This window comes from Dermacentor albipictus, chromosome 9, assembly GCF_038994185.2.
Source record: "Dermacentor albipictus isolate Rhodes 1998 colony chromosome 9, USDA_Dalb.pri_finalv2, whole genome shotgun sequence".
Classification (NCBI taxonomy): domain Eukaryota; kingdom Metazoa; phylum Arthropoda; class Arachnida; order Ixodida; family Ixodidae; genus Dermacentor; species Dermacentor albipictus.
In genome coordinates this window covers 61,325,847-61,343,253 of record NC_091829.1, presented here as the reverse complement: position 1 = coordinate 61,343,253, position 17,407 = coordinate 61,325,847, and the positions used below count along the sequence as shown (strand labels likewise).

At 44.9% G+C, this 17,407-nt stretch overlaps 2 protein-coding genes and 1 long non-coding RNA gene across 10 annotated transcripts in view; 2 read left to right on the top strand and 1 right to left on the bottom strand.

The window, feature by feature from the left end:
• LOC135919788 (uncharacterized) overlaps positions 1-17,407 on the bottom strand; it is a 379,293-nt gene that overhangs the window by 90,401 nt on the left and 271,485 nt on the right. The gene's annotated exons all lie outside the window — the stretch shown is intronic.
• The window catches only part of LOC135919794 (zinc finger protein 391-like), a 154,469-nt gene that overhangs the window by 28,232 nt on the left and 108,830 nt on the right, over positions 1-17,407 (top strand). For 2 of the 5 annotated variants that reach the window (XM_070526031.1, XM_070526034.1), the window contains 2 exons: positions 1-153; positions 2,265-2,335. In XM_070526031.1, coding sequence (XP_070382132.1) covers positions 1-153; positions 2,265-2,335 — 224 coding nt within the window. Of the gene's footprint in view, positions 154-2,264; positions 2,336-4,141; positions 4,278-9,095; positions 11,124-17,407 lie in introns of those variants that run through there. The other 3 variants (XM_070526033.1, XM_070526035.1, XM_070526032.1) reach the window with 3 other exon arrangements.
• Positions 16,528-17,407, top strand: part of LOC135919774 (zinc finger protein ZFP2-like) — a 150,261-nt gene continuing 149,381 nt past the window's right edge. For 3 of the 4 annotated variants that reach the window (XM_070526041.1, XM_070526039.1, XM_070526037.1), the window contains exon 1: positions 16,528-16,767. The gene's annotated coding sequence lies outside the window, so the exon portion shown is untranslated. The remainder of the gene's footprint in view (positions 16,768-17,407) is intronic. The other variant, XM_070526044.1, reaches the window with a different exon arrangement.

The following is a 17,407-nucleotide window of genomic DNA, read 5'->3' as shown; positions in this document are numbered from 1 at the left end:
ACGCCAGTGCTCCAGAGGCGCCGAAACAGCCATGGCTGAAGAAAGCAACAACGGTAACACGCCTCCTGCTTTCACCTTTGGCGAGGAAGCAACCCCGAGCACAAGCCAGGAATTCTTCGAGGGCACTTTGTGTACGCCCGACTATTGCGCTACGTGAGTCTTGCCGCTTGTAACGATTCTCGATGAATATTGTCCCCCGTAGGTATGACCCGGAACGCAGGCGTTGATAGCTATAGATTGGTTCTTACTTCAAAACAGGCCTTTGACAGAAAACTTCAGATCCCGTACTACGTGGGCGACTTTCTTAGCTTTTTTCGTGCGCCGATGCAAGGGTTATGCCAACATACCGCTACGGGAAGCATAGCTGCGACTGTTTATCGTTAAAGCCAAAATGAATGTTATTGCCGGAAGCAATGCTTTTATCGAAGAACATGTTTGTCGCTCGTGTACGGTCGTCGCACCGCACACATGTTGTCGTGGCCCACTGGCTACGGCTTTGCGCTGCCAGAGTTCGAGGTCACCCCTAATGTTTTCGGAGCAACGGCCTATCATCCCTCACGCTGGAATGCAAAAACGCACACGGGACTACATTTCTGTTACAGAAATGCAGGCCGTGAAGTGTAATTTCGCTCGTGTAAGGCCTTTCGAATGCCACTCGCCGTGACTTTTCAAACGCACATTTTTTTCTTATGGTCCCCTCTGAGCTAAGTAAACCTCCTTCACAAAAAACATGCGCAACGAATCGGTAGGCGCGAGCCACGGAGCTAGCGAAACCGAAGTAAGTCGGCTACGGCCGACATACCTTTAAAAAAGGCCATCACCACATGGCCAGTCAGTGCCCACTGCTTCACCTGATTTACTGCGCCGGCAGCTAGCATCGGAGTGCAAACAAACTGGTGCATGGGCATGGACAGCACGCGACCTCATTCCGCAATGCCGGCACTATAGGGACAAGCGCATACAAAACGAGAGAAGAAACAATCCTCCGTAGTACCTAGGCAACGTCAGATATTCAAGGAGTAGATGTCGCCACATTTTCTCTTTCGCACCCGCCTTTACTCGCACCTACGCGCAGACGTCGGGCGATTCCTGAAATGTCATCTTGTGCTGGGTGACTGTCTTGGCCGACTGGTGCGCCCCCTGTACGAGCATTTGTCTAGTGCATAACATAATTTTTCCGCACAGTACACCCGTGCTGTCATCACGCGGCTGTCACCTTGATGATTTCTCTTGTTTTTTAGCTGAAGTGAAACTTATAGGTATATTTACCTTCTATATCAGGTTTCAAACAGTAAACTACGAATCTTTTTTTGACGCCACGGTAAAGAAGTCGCTAGTTATAAAGATTTTCGGTACGCAACTGCAGTAGCGCGTCCCTTTAAGTTTTTTTTTTTGGCTTCTGTCTGCACTCGCGTCTTCCTCATGCCCCTGTAACTCAACTTAATTTTTCGGAGACGCAGCTGCGCGGGCGACACGTGCAGCAAACTCATAAGAACACATTTTTTTTTTCACATATGCTTAACTTCAACCGACTGCATCCTTCACTTCTCAAGTGTTCAAAATGAGTCTTCCCTCAGAGGCAATCCTCGGTTCTCTACTATTTTGTAAAAGCCATGTCGATTGCAGTTTTAATTATTTATTAGATAGATTCTTAATGTAATGGATCCATGGTTCTTCATTGATTGAAATCGCCGTCAAAATCCTAGTACCACAACAAAGATTGTGAATCCAATCTGATGCGTAAAGAGCACCTATTTTTATTACAGCTCTATTTTGAATTAAAACATTAAAGTTAACGCAGCCTCTTCTTCTGAGCCTCACCCTATTTTATAGAACAATTAGATAATAATGTTTCGTGGAAGCCATTCGGTAATTATCGTTGCGATTAAGCTCCACAAGTTATTGACGCCACGACAAATGGAAACAGAACGCATATAGCGAACTTGAAATCACTAATCAGAACCATTAAAGTGAACTAAAACTCAAGTTCTAAACTAAACCAGACTTAAAACGTTTCGTGAAAATCACGGAGGCGTTTCGGCTACGGTCAATGGTCGCTCACAACTCCACGTGTTACGCCGGGTTTGCCCTATGCCAGCCAGCAAGTGAACATTTGGATAAAATGAAACATGACATGCATCACGTTCATTAACAAAATAGCAGTTTGCTTGTTCCGAATTTTGCTTTGACAAAAGCTTCTTCAGGTATTTCCCGCGTTACCTGGAAGCAAAGAGTCCGATACAAATACATATGTTTAATTCTAGGATTTGTGACGACTCCTTCGAAGACCAGTGGATCCTGTTCGACAGCCTCAATGATTCCAAGGACGGTACGGGTATGTATGGCATGGCCTTCGACCATTGATACCACTTGCGAAGATGCTTAAAAACCCTCAACGGAAAGAACATTTACGTAGGTTACGAAAGCGGTGTATTTACTGCACAAAAGGACAGACTTGACGAGTGTCATCGTGCCGGTTTCCGTATGAGCAGCCCCAACACGAATTAACAGAATAGCTGATTTGGAATGTTGGTGCGTGAAAGCCACACAGCGTGATAGCCATACTTGGACGACATAACTGACAAGAACATATCTCACAAACTTGTCGTTACTCCCCCCCCCCCCCCCAAAAAAAAAAGAAACAGATATCACACTCTCTAACACTACACGTACTAGAGCACCTAAGGCGGCCAATATTGGTTCGTGAATTACCAACTTACAAAAATTTTGAATGTTTACGAGCGTTTCTCAATGTCCTACCCACAACATAGCGTCATATTTCAGATCGCTGCATGATATATCATTTTGATCACTTTATATTTATTATTAGATGTTTCCAAAACTGTGTTATCCTTTTATTGCTCCATTAGAATTGAAAGCTTGATATTGTTCATATTTTACAAATTCTTCCATATTGAAAATATTTTATAAAAACATTCACAGCCAAAACAAAACTTAGTTTGGTCCAGTCCCTACAGTTTAACGTTTTCTTTTAAGTGCAACAGACATCAGCAAACTTAGTGCAATAGTTACCGCATCTTTCTCATGTATTTAGACAGAATCCCCCGAGCTAAACTTTAGTTTTGTGCGCTACTAATGAGCTTTACTATAAGGAGAACGCGGCCTTTATGGTTGAGGGAGGTTAGATTTGCGCAAAGGCTAACTCACAGAATTTTGTATATTTTCCATCGGCACCTCACTGAAGCCTGAAATATGCTTATTGCTGGAAATGTAGAGCAAAGATTTGACTCCGATTACCGACACAACTAAATTTCCAGGGCGCTTTAACTTCTCCTTTATGAGTGGAACGCAATACCATTCAAAGATCCCTGGTTGCTTCTCACGCTTCCCGGTAACTGCACCTTATGTAAGAGTAATGTTGACCGGGAAGCACTGGCCGCAGTCGCTATGCACGAAAGCGATCTTCCTGGTTCAAACACGGTTTGTTGCGTGGGTCGCTTATGCTCGGAGGCCAGCACCATCTGGATGGTTTTGCGCGGAAATGGGTACGCCACTGCCCGTTGTACGAGAGTGGTGGAAGCGCAGGAAAATTGGCTTGTGCTTGAGTTCCCGCGCAAAAGAATGTTTTCTCGTACATTAAAATTACAATCTGATGCTATCATGTCTTTAGGTTGTGCGTAAGCGGTATTTTACTATGCTTCTGACGCATTTTACTTAGATTCACTTAGTTCAGTAACACATTTGCGCTACACGGAAGGCCTGCGTGATTCGGTATGCCTGATTCGCAATGCTTTTTTTTTGCTCACAAGACGGTCAACGCCGGCGCCGGATGCAGAAACCGGACCATCGGCGACACGAGGCCCGTAGTGCTATTGCGTTAAAGATGCCTAATCTCGTATTCAGCATGGAACACTATCATGTTCTATTCTGGTGTACAATATACAGCACATGTTTTGGGGAAAATCCAACGTTGCATAATTTCCGTCAAGTACGTCTCTTTCGTCATATGTAATGAAGGCATATTTACAGAAAGAGCGCCGCATATGGAAGCACTGAAGTCAGGTTACGCTATTACTAAACCTGAACTAAACCTCCGTGTGTTTTTTTTAAACACGAAATGTTCACGCTCGTTGAAAGACCCTTGCACAGTGACGAGCTAACACCTCTGTTATTCTCTCAGGCCATGCACATGTCACTGAAAGCGGAAACACCAGTTCCCCACCTATGGCGTCCAGCAGCAGCATCAATCACGCACAGCCCAGTACAAGCCGCGCTGGCATGGAGGAAGCATCGGCCATTCCGGAAAACATTGCTAGGTGAGCCCACCTTTGGGAAATATTCCTTGCATAAAGCAAATCACAGAGGGCGTGTAATGCTGCGCGTGGTTGAGCTAAGCCTCCACTGTCGAACTTTTTCTGTGGAGGAGAGCTCTGATACGTGAAACGCGCACAACATCAACCGTTATTCTAAACAGGGGGTATGGTGGAGGTGGTGCTAACATGCTTCTCATGGTCAGCACTCTTGCAATTTTGTCAAATGCCCATGTACTACGCCATATTCGCTTGCAAAGATAGTAGAGAGAAAGGTGTCCATCTAAAGACAAAATTAAATTATGGGATTCTACGTGCCAAACCACTTTCTGATTTCGAGGCACGCCATAATGGAAGACTCCGGAAATTTCGATCACCAGGGGTTCTTTAACGTGCACCTAAATATAAGTACACGGGTGTTTTCGCATTTCGCACCCATCTAAATCCGGCCGCTGTGGCCGGGATTCGATCCCGCGACCTTGTGGTCAGCAGCCTAACACCATAGCCACTGAGCGACCAAGGGGGGGAGGAGGGTATAAATCAATCGAGCAATGCAGCGACAGGCCATATTGCTTAATTGACCTTCATTTCAGAGTGCAGCGAAAATTCTTAGATTATCGATGGTTCGACTATATGCCAAATGCCTAAATATTGTACCGCTTTTTCATGACTTTCGCTTACCAAGGTAACCTATGAGCCTGGAGGCATGATGACTGTAAGACGCTAACGCAATGATAATGGAATTAGAAGGAATGATATTATTAGGTCGCCGGATCGGATGCCGGCCACGGCGGCCACATTTAGGTGGGGCGAAATGCGAGAACAGCCGTGTACTCAGATTTAGGTGCATGTTAAAGAACCCGAGGTGGTTCAAATTTCTGGTGTTTCCCACTACGGTGTGTCTCATAATCAGGTCGTGGTTTTGGCACGTAAATCCTCATACCCTAATTTTAATTTTAAGGTACGATATTAATCTAATGGTAAAGTCGTACAGTGGCGACGGCATAACGACATTTACGGGCGCTTTCTTAAGACATGATGATGGTTTAACAAGGACGACGTGACGACGATGGTAAAGCAACCGCATGAAAAAGCGATAATGACGACCGCACCGCCAAGGCGACATGATGACTATACCGTAATGACAACGAACGCATGAGAGCATCTGTGTACCGACGATGCAATGACAACGATGGCATGACAATGACGGCATAATCCCGACGCGATTTCGACAGCATAACTGCGGCCCAATAACGAATGAAAAATAACGTCGATACATCAACGAAGGTGGTGTGACGGCATGACGACAATGGGATCACGACACTGAAGTGACGAATGCGGCGGCTGCTGTGAATCGCGTCCCCGCGTCACCCATGCGCTGTCTCTCGCGTTCTCCCACTTAGCGAGGCAGTCGCGCCCCACTTGGCTCCGTTTGCAACATGCTGCACGAGACACTGTCCGTTGGAATCAGACATATGCTGGCGGGGTGCCCCGCGACTCTCCCCAACCTCATTGAAGAATGGACACAGTGGGAGAAAAGGATTCAAAGCCCATTGTTTCAGGACCAACTAAGGGCCGTCCAGAGGGCCCATGATGTCGCTGAAAGGCTTGGCCTCACAGTGCCAACGTGGGAGCGGCCCGCTTTGACTTAAGAAGTCGAGCCTCTGGACCTCATTCTAATAAATGTTTTCACACACACACACACACTGTCCGCGCCAGCCAATATACGCCGAAATGAAAACACGTATAGAGCTGTGCCCAAATTAGGCATTCGGAAGTATCATAATATACGGTGCAATTTTTTCGTAGGATAAATAGATTTTAGGTTTTTATTTGTTGTTCTACCCCAGACGAGTAAGCAGTGCTTTTAGTCGAATTAAGGTCAACATCGATCGTGCGAAGAATTTTGCCTAAATAATAATTTATATATTTCTTGATTTAAAATTTCTATTTTCTTTATCAAAATGATAAATATTTACTTAATTTCATCGACATACTTTATGTGGTTTGTTTACCTCCTTGCACTTAGTTACAAATTGCGATATAGATACCACAAGCCAGTATTGGTAAGAAAGACTTACAAAGTAACATCATAACACCACGTGGGTTGAATCGTCGCACATATTTGGCTGAGTCGCTTCAACAAAAGTAACAGAATAAATACCACAACACAAATCTAATTCCAAAACAACGCCAGGGGCGCACACAGAGAAAAGAATCAATGGGATGGCGCGCTGCCTCTCAAACGCAGATTTACTATTATGTTGCCACATAAACTCGGTCACCTGTTCGTACTGTTCATATACAAATTTATAATACATAGCAGGTAGAAGGACTGGCTGGAAATGTTCATTATGTTAATGAAGAAAAACAAGTAACTGCCACCAAAGCAAAAGTAATAAAGAAAAATACAGGTTATCTATGTTACAGTACAGCAGATTGCAATCGGTGTGGAACTGCATATTTGAAGAATGAGATTGAAGAAGCAGAAACATCCCTTGTGGGCATATTTCATCCACTGTGCGTTTAAACATGGACGTATTAAATTTAGTAACGCGCGTGGTGAATGATGCAATAGATTATGCGCATGTCGCTTGTTTCGTGCACTGTGCGGGAGCGCTAAATTGTAGCCATGTTTTTCAGTGCTAACCAACTTGCTACAAATACATCAGAAATTAAAGTCCGGTAACCTAACATGAGCCCGGTGCAGAAAAACCCACAAGTTGGTTTAAGACGATTGCTTGTCGTATTGCCTGTGGCCTTAGGGCGACCAATGTATTTTAAAGACAGAAACTGCTGGGCAACCTGACCCTTTTCCCGCTCGGAGTAGTTTGGCCAATGAAACCATTCTTGGTAATATTTTTAAGGGTTCCTTTACCACAGAAATTTAGATTAGAGCTCCGAATCGTTTCTCAAAAAGCAACTTCGCACGACTTTACACTACAGCGATATGGAAGTGGAAGTCACCATATGCTGCGGTACCCTTTAACTTTTGTGAACAATTGCAGCAGTACATCGCGTTTCAGCTACACTCATGCTGTGCAGTGTATCCGTCATCAGACAATATTAAGGCGGAAAACCTTAGATCTCTGTTTCAAGGTGACGTTGTGATTGCACAGAAAATCGGAGTGCTCGTATCATTGCTGGTTCATTCGTCGTCATCGTCTGCTTCCACAACGCTGCCACATCGACGCCGCTAATCGTGCGAAAAAGACAGTTAAATATTCTAGAGTTAATGAAGGCACTCGAACTCGCGACCTTTCATAGGAGTCAAACCCGCGACATTTTGTGGTAATTAGGGCGAATATTACTCAGGCACAGTTAATTAAGGTAGCTTTAATTAAGGCGCTTGAACCCACGACACTTAAAGGTAAAACGAAGCAATAAGAAGCAACAGTGCATTCGAATGAAAATGCCGAGTAACATTATGGCTCTCTTGAGCGCGCAGACTTTCACCTCCACCATCTATGGCATATGCTAAAGCAATTACTTACTCTTAAAGAACTACCCTTAAGGGTAATTTCTCCGAGGGGTGGAGTGGGCAGCACCATATTTTCTTTATCGACAGCACCACTCGTCGTGCTGGGCGTGAAATGCAATATGCGACTTTGGAGCAATCGCACAAAACTGTCCCCAGTGTACTGTGTATGACTCAGCTACGTCTATGCATGGCGGATGAGCGTTCGTTGCCGAAAAATCGCGTAAAGTCTGAAGCAGCTACAGTGCTGTATTGCTAGGGGTTAACGAAGACCGCTCTGCAATTTGTGGGTAGCAGAATAAAGCGAGCGCCACTCGTCGGGTGGTAAGAATTACCTGTTTCATTTCAACTGAGCCAGAGAATGCCACAGCAGTCAGAATTGCAGCATCTGGTAATCATACGTTAGTTAGGGCTAACTTAGTATGAATACTTCCTGCGCTTCCACGAGCGCTTGAACGAGCAACAATTTCTTCCCAGGAAGATGCGCACTTCACCTTGAGAGGAGCATGAAGGCTAGGTAGCGATATCACCCGATAAATACCTTTTTACGTAGTAATGAGGTTTAGGTTGGGTAAATGATTTCGCGTAAAGAGAGCACGGGGAATCGGCGCATCTCTGCTGGCGTCCAAAAATTTGCCCGTTAGCGGGCAAATTTTCCCGCGCTCCAGTTTCCCGCGCTCATATCACTGAAGGGACAGCTATCGTTGGGATCCGCCTCTCGATCGTTCAAGGCTCGCTCTGCTGCTCCGCGTTAGCTCTTTCATCTTTCGCTGTTGTGCTCGCTCACTCTGTTGCGCCACCGACGCTCTCGCTGGAGCGGGTCATTATCTGCGCCATAAAACGGAGAGTTATTTTGGTCGACGCAAAAGTCTTTTTGATTGCCAAATGCATCAATTGCGAGGGCATGTTTCGTGACTTTCGCCTGAATACTCCTTGTGAGCGTGTTGACGACGGAGTTGTGTTTTTAATAATTTTAATACTAGCGTTTTTACCTTACGATCACTGACAGATATTTCAACGCTCCTGCAGCTGCTCCATGTAGGATATACATGATGTATTAGATAATGCAAGGCTTCTCTTATGCTTGCATCTCGAACCAGGAAAGTTTTTAATTTGCAGTTTAGCATCACAGGCCACCCAAAGCATATAAGTGTTCAATATCTGCCAATCTAGAGCCAACATCGATCGCTAAATACCAATGCATCAACATAGTGCTCAAATTGAGCGAGTCGCCTCACCATTAATGCGCGGTTTAGTTTGTCGAACTCTCGATCGGTCAAAAGGTGTTTTTGTCGTCCCAAGGAAAGGGTCAACCATTTTGAGCTAATTTGTTCATATACTTGCAGGAATGCAACTGGAACCGGAGAAAGGGAACCGCGAGTGTCCAGCGGTGTCAGTGGAAAAGTTTCCAGCAGACGGGGCACCTCACATGGGAACCCCCTCAAGCACACGGGCGATAGAACCCCCACTTTGAGAGCACGTGATCGATCATCAGTTAAGATGTCGGGCCACAAATGCGAAAAATGTGGTAAATTATTAAGCAGAGCTGATAGTTTACCAGCACATTACCGCACGCATACAAGCGAGAGACCCTACAAATGCGAAATATGCAAGAAATCATTTGCGCATAGAGGGAGTTTCCATAAACATCAACAGATTCACACAGGAGTGAAACCCCATATCTGCCAAATATGTACTAAACCATTCAAAAACAAAGTGGACCTTAATAGTCATCTCAAATCACATAGTTCCGACAGACCTTTCGTTTGCGACATATGTAATCGCTCCTATAAGTGGAAAAGAGATCTCCAAAGACACCGCAAAAGAACTCACTAGGCTAAAATCTCGTACGAGTGCAAGCACTGTGGATTTCGGTCCAAAAAGAAAAGAAATCTAGATGCACATCTGTGTAAGAATATTAGTTGCCAATTGTGTGGAGATTCATTTAGAGACGCAGCTCAACTGATTGCACATCACGTGGCCCATATGGGTGGGCAATCGTAACAGTGTGACTAGTGCGCAAGTAAAGTAAATCGCCCACGTGTTTTGCATAGGAACGTGACATATGAAGCCGTGCAGGAAAATAACGCTGACATTCTCCCACAGGGGCGATTAACTATCCGAACGCACCGTGTTGACAGACGGGCTTCTTTTCACGTTTAAAACTGCTGAGTGAAACGCAAGGCTTCGAGGATGACGCTTGATTTTTTGAAATTACGTGACAAAAACGTCGTCTCCCACAAAATTTGGGATGTTGCAATGTCGAAGTATACTGCAGGCCCTGACTAGCGCTAACTGTTCGCAAAACTAAGTTGTTTCGCCGGAGTAGCTTTCAAAAACTGATTTTTAGACAAACCCTAATGGGCTGCAACTTCGTGTTTGTGTAACTAGATGGCCGGATGTTCGCACAAGATCCTTGACTCCTCGTTTAGTTTTGTGCAAGCGCTTTGACAGTGTACTTTTAAACAAGCTTTAGCTAACAATGCTTTTAATGATTCTGCAGTGCGAATAGAAGGGGGTCCTCACATGAGGAACCCTTTAAAAAAAGAGGCACTGTTTTCTTTTCAACTAATCATTATCTAACCTCTGCTAATATATGAGGTCCTCAGGCATTGCTGCCTTTCAGACACAACGTTTACAATTATAGACACATGTATGGTAAAATTTATTTCCTTTACATATTGTTCAATACACGATATGTTTTGGTTCTCTCTATAGATCTTGTACTCATACCGAAGATTTTAGTTCTTTATCATGCTGATGACCACACTGAGACTGTATTAGACACAAACCGTTTCGAGCTTAAATATACATGTTCTTCCACTGCCAGTATTTTAAATGTTTTTATATATAGCTAGAACCTCTGCCAATTTTAAGTTACAGTTGCTTATTCCCTCGTAAGTCGTCTCTTTTGACTTGCGCACCACTCTAGTTACAGCTGTGGAATTTTTAAACCTGATCTGACAAACGTATCCCTGCGAGCAACTACAGGACAATTGAGATACAGGTTTTAGTTAATATTATTGACCCGCGCACTTCTATATCTTTTTCCAGTGAACGCATCTCGCCGAATAGCAAATGTTAAGTTACAGCTCAGGGCATGAGGCACCAGCATGTATCAGGACATTCTGCAATTGTCGAGATTTTTGTAACCAAATTGCGCACAATGCAAATACAGTTGTGCGTTCTGGAAGACACGCGAGCACCAATTATAACGCTGGAATCATCTACAAAAAAAGTGAGAAAAGCCGATACTCGTTAATGGCAAATCATTTGTTCAGCGATCGACTCATGTACCCGGCACTATCTTTCTGCCCGAATGTACCTTCTTTTGTTGGTTCCGGTTCGCCCAATAAAGTCTTTCATGAATCACGGTTCTTCTATGTTGTTCGCTGTCACTACAACTTGAGATCTCGTATACACTCTAAGAACAGTTTACACCCTTTAGCGTGCCCCTTCTGCCACACAACAATAATCGTCATCGGCATTGATGCGTTTCCTTTCTTTAACGCTGCGAGCCCGGTACTTTCCAGTAACGAATGGCACGCGCGTTATCAGCATGATAGCATTGCCGACAGGAAATTAGCGGGCGCGGCGCTTTCAAGAAAGGAAACGCATCAAGGAAGATGACCATTATTGTTGTGTGGGAGAAGGGGGCAATCCAAAGGGTGTAACTTTGCCTAAGAGTGTATGTGCTTCGGGGAAACTGAATAAACCCTAGCAGTTATGAACATAACGTTGACGTCGTCATGGACGAGCGATCTAGCCGCAGGCTACGACTACTGCCCCAGTACGGACCTCTGCCCCAGAAGATTAGGAAGATATTGTGAACCAGACAACTGCCCCAACGAGTGCCCTTGTCACCTGCACCGACGTGCGCTGCAAAAACCAATGAAGCCACCGATCATTCGCATATAATTGTTTGGAGGTCTGAAAAGCTGGCGGGAAACCCACTCAAGAACCGCTATGTTTAACAACATAAACTGCGAAAAGCTGCGGTTTCAAAGCCTACATTTTTACACCATTTCATCAATTACAGCATTTCCACAAACATTCGTGAGCGTCATGTTTAAGGAGCGGGCTGAAGTTCAATGAGAACATCGTGATCTTCAGGGCAGAAATCCACTGTTAATTCAGCCATGTCCACACGCAGATGGCACAGATAGAAGCGTTTTTACTCATCTGCAGTTTTGAAGCAACAGGTTGACGCCGGACTGATACGTAAACTGGCCGAGACTATTGCGAAATTCCTAACGGAAGCAACGGGCATCAAAAATACGGGCGCAAAATTGAAGTATTACAGAGCAATTGAAAGTAAACTATTTTATGAGTAGATACTTTGAAAATCCTCCCATAAATGATAATTATTTTATCCGTCTAATATAAGATTGGCGATTTCAGAATTGTGTCATGTGCAGAACCAAAACTAAAATTCTCATTTACTAAATTCATACGGATCAAAATGAAGAACTTTGTTCCTTCGCCTTGAGGGGTTCTCTTCAAATGCTACAGCGGCTGTTGTGGCCAGTTCTTTACTTTGCCAACATTTAATTCATTACTTATTTTTTCATTTTATTTATATTTTACAAAATTTTCAATGAAGTTCTAACTTAACGACATAATCCAGTCCAGACACCGGGCAAGCTGCCATGATTGGAAAAGACGTAAAATGTAAACCACATGAGTTGAGCCGCATCATAATATTGCATTTGTCATGTGAATAACAATTAATATAGGTATACAATTAACACATTACCCACACAATAGCGATCTATGTTCACGTATTGCTTAGCGCAGGTATATCAAAAGAGCAACAGGCAGCAAAGAATACATATACTGGGCGTGCGTGATCTGCTCCGAGCAACACGTCTGTGCTCCAGAAGGATTCTACAAGCAAGCGTCTCTCTTTGAAAGGGGACTAGTCCTCATGAGTTCCGTCTCCCTGTCGAAACGTTGGCTTCAGCTACGAGCTTCAGTTACCTTTCATAACCACCGCAGGTCGCAGTGTTCATGTGCATATCCTGCTGGCATTTTAGAACTCCTGACGCCACCGGCGCTTAGCCACAGAATACGCAGTACTACCAGGCTAGTGGCACAACTACAGTCTATGGTAGGTGTGGGAAGATTTTCCGCCGCTGGTATACCGCGCCTCACCTTGCAGGTGAATCAGCAATCCGTCTACAGTCGTATACGATACATTTAGAGGGCATCGCCGCTAGCTCACGGGTGCACAGTTCTGCACCTGTAAATCTGCGCTCTACATTCTGCATAGTTTCATATACAATGAATGCAACTGGTGTCTGAAGAACTTAGGCTCACGGTTGAGATGATCTGACGCGTGAATCACTGCGGCGATAACGCTACTCACGCACGTACGGTCCTGTACTCCTGCTGGGGACAGTTCGCGGATTATCCGTGAGCAATTACTAACGTAGAATTCGGAGGGGTACGAAACTGATACATGCACTCAGGTAAAGGATGGTGCAAAAGGAGGCACAATGCAGCAAGCGCCAGGAGACATCTTGTGGTTATGCGAGGGGTGATAGTCACAGCTGCATAGCAGCCATTCCCAGTTTGCTATCGTGTTGACGTCGCTAAAAAACGCAGCCGCAAGGCTCCTACAGCTTCACCATTAGAAGCAACGCTTTTTTTTCATGGGGCTCCCTATTGTTCATTGAAGTGTTTAACTGCATGATAAATTCAACTGCGCTTCGCCTGTACTTACCTAGTACTTTGCAGCATTGCTGCAATGTAATGTCATATTAACGCGATTGCCTTAAGGACCACGTGTCAAAGAAAATCCGCTGTTGGCGTCGGTAGAGTTGTCCGTGAGCCTAAATTCTCGTATATATATGGGTACCTTTGTGTTGCAAAAGAACTGCTTGTTAGCCTCGTTGGCTCTTGCTAAAGACATGTTTTTTGCCGGAAGGTAAAACACACAAAAGTAAGAAAAACAGATACACACAGATTCAAACACATGCCACCCGTCTTGTACTCTATGTGGCTTATTTCTGTGTGTTTTAACTTGCGGAAAAAATGTATTTTCCCATATAGGTATCTGTGTATTTGACGGGTTGCTGTATTACATGCGGTATATGCAGGTTATATTACCGCACCATCCTATCACTAAAGATGCTCAAACCTTGTCTTACATTCTTTACAAAGTTCCCAGGCACTATGAGAATGTCTGCCCCCAAACAAATGACACGGAAAAAAACACCGACAATGCATGATTTTATGTTACATCTTCTGATACTGAACTATGAAAAGTGCGAAACAATAAGGCAAACCTAATAATTAGGCATTGTTCTGTTAGGCACGGTTCTTCGCAACCTTCGGGATCGGCCCATGCAGTCGGAGTGTATGATAAACAAGAGTGTATGATGAACAGCAAGAGTGTATGACGAACAACAAGAGTGTATGACGAACATAAATGATCAGTCATGACATGAATATCATGACATTTGTCTAATGCAGGTCATCAAACAGACATGTATGTCTTGGTGCTCTCATGGTCGTTTCGGTAACTTGGTAGGTACTTAGATCAGAATAGTGTGACAAGAGATTAAGACGAAAATCAATGATAGAGGTCATGACATGAATGTCATGATACGCATGTCATGTAGGTCATGAAACAGACGCATACGTCTTGGTATGTACCAAAATCGGCATCGTATTACAAGAGCGTGTGACGAACATGAATGATATATCATGACTTGAATGTCATGGCATCAGTGTCATGTAGGTGATGAAATCGCCGCCTACGTCTTCGTTCTCTCATGGTCGTCTGATTAACTTGGTAGGCTCGATTCCCACAGGGCGTTGGACCTGCTGGTTTTTTTAATGCCTGATATTTTCTCGATGGCCTACCCAGATGTAGGGGATGACAGCCATATTAAGCATGAAATACATGTAGTTCGCGTTCTCGGCAACCTTCATGAGACCTTGAGCCTAACTACAGAGCCGTTATCCAGTAAGTCAGAAGGAGAATAGGACTTGGATGTGGCGAGAACAAAATAGACATTGTTGCGAGAGCAAAACGAGATCCACCGGGCAACAAGTCAAAATGAAAGACAATGCAGTCTCCGGTCTCCAACTTTTTGTACAGGACCGCATTACATATGCAAGTCACCGCCCAAAGAGGCTAAAAGAATTATGCTTCCGATTGTACTGGTAGCGAGCAGCAGTAGTTCCCAATGAAACAGGTACACATGCCAGTCTCGAAACGCGGGGCACGATGGGAGGCGGCCCTTGTCAGCCACTACCTCGCTGATCAAATTTGGGGCGTTAGGAAGAATGAGGAGTGAGTGAGTGAGTTAAAACTGTATTTAGGTCCTGAGAGGAAATCAATACGGCGGCTCCACCCAGGTCGGGGCCGGTAGACAGAGTCCTTTGGCGACGGCTCGGCCCCTCTGGACAGCCTTGAGCTGAGCGATGAGCTCTGTGCTTCTGAGCGCTGAGTCCCAAGATTACTGGTGGTGGAAGTCCGTGCTCGCGTTGGCAGGGCATAGCCAGAGCATGTGTTCGAAGTTGTATTCATGGCCGCAGTCTGGGCATTCAGTAGGAAGGTCAGGATTGATCCTGCTTAGCGTTGTTGGTGTGATGTATGTCCTTGTCTGCAACTGTCTGTAAGTGACGGCCTGTGCTTTTTTGAGCTTTGGGTTAGGAGGGGGAGGAAAAATTCTTCGTGATAACCTAAGATTTGAAGTGATTTCGTGGTATGATACGAGCGGGTCTTTGTTGCCTAGGTCCCTCCAGGCTGGGTTGAAGCGAGAGGGCTGACCGCAGACACGGAATGTGAGCTCTCGCGCCAGTTGGTGTGCCCGCTCGTTCGGATTACAGTCAGGAGGACCGGACATGTTGCCCATGTGGGCCGGAAACCATGTGATGTGTGCAGACGTGAGGTTGTCTCTTCCCGTTTCTTAGAATATGGTGTTGATAACCGTAGCTGCTTTCCTAGAGACGAGGGCCGACGAGATGGTTCTAATAGCTGTTCTTGAGTCCGCGTAAATGACTGACGCTCCTTTGCAGCTTAGAAGGAAGCCTCCCGTGTCCAAGGACTCGAGGTCATCACCTAGGCTGGGGTACTGTGGCTAGCTGTGGTGCTTATGGTCGCAGGCCACCCAAATTGCCTGTCATTTTGAATAAAATTTTCACACACTCACTCCTATTTCTTACTATTTCTTTGTCACAAAATCACTCAAGCTGTACTTTCTTGTACACAAGCTCTTTTAGGCCCCTTTACGGCCACGTCACATTAAATTCACAGAACCCACCAGACCACTACGAACACTTTAACACTAGCATGGTGCTCTTTGGCCATACCTGGCCTTTGCGCCAATAAACCTCAAACATCAATCAAGTTTAATTTGTCATTTCTAAGAGCGGAGCTCAAAGACAAATAGAGTGCACCATACACTTGATTGTAATTTTTGTGCTTACATAGGGTTGCCTGTGCTCTTTTCAAGGCCAGCGGTCCGTGAGTTGGGTTGGGTTCATTCTATGCGTTCACTAACTGCGCCACCATTGCCAACATCTCCCGGGGAAGCTTTAGCACTTCTGAATGAAAGAACAAGTGTGAAACACATGTTTTTGTCAACGGTTCATGGATGGGTGAGTGGTTTACTTTATTTTGTTTTTATGCTTCGGTGTCCGTACAGCACAGGTCACTGCGACGCCTCTTCAAATGGTCGAATATTAGCACTTTAGCGTCGACATAGTGGCGCACTCTGTCGTCTGTTTTTTCCAGATGGACTTTACGGTTTCATTCGAGTTGCCCAGATGCCCAACGTCTTATTGGTTCCCTTTCATCCTTGGCACAAAGTGCACACGCGCGATCATAAAGCAACGTTCTGCCTCAGAAAGACGCTAGTACTCTGGAGCGTCAGCATCAGCCATGACTGAAGAACGAAACGGTGGACATGCGCCTCCCGCGTTTAACAGCATCGACGAAGCAACCCCGGGTACAAGCCGTGAAGGCGGCGAGGGTGCTTCAGGAACTTCCGACGATTACACTACGTGAGTATTCCCGCTTGTGAAATTTTCGTTAAGTATTGTCAGCCGCAGAAACAACCCGGAATACAGACTTTAAAAGCCATACATTTGTTCCCACACCGAAGGGGGTGTTTTCGAGGACAACTTAAAAGCAGCGTAACTGTGGCTGTTTATGGTCATGGTAAAAAGAAGTGCCGCCATAGGAGGAAAATGTTTATAACATGGTGTATACGTATATATTGAGCTTGCGTTGGATCACCGCATCGCACGCTTGTATCAGTAGCCCATTGTCTAGGATGTTGCGCTGCTTAGCTCGACAACACCAGTAACGTTCCAGGCGTGATGGTCTTTCACCTGTGATTGTGAAATGCAAGAGCGCACTTATACTTTCATTTACGTGACCATTAGAGAAACCCAGGCGGTTAACTTTATTTACCAGATCCTTCTAAGACGCTGTCATAGCAAGATCAGGCTTCAGAAATGTGAAACACAAGGATATAAATAAACATAACAGTACGTCACACTTTTTTTGGCGGTCGAGTGAGCATACTTCAGGAGGCTGACGAAATAGCACAGAAATCGTACAATTTGCTCAAAAGGGAAAAAGAAATAGGTGCCCAAGTGAGTGCATTTGGATCGAAATTTTTACTGTTGCGTGTTCTTG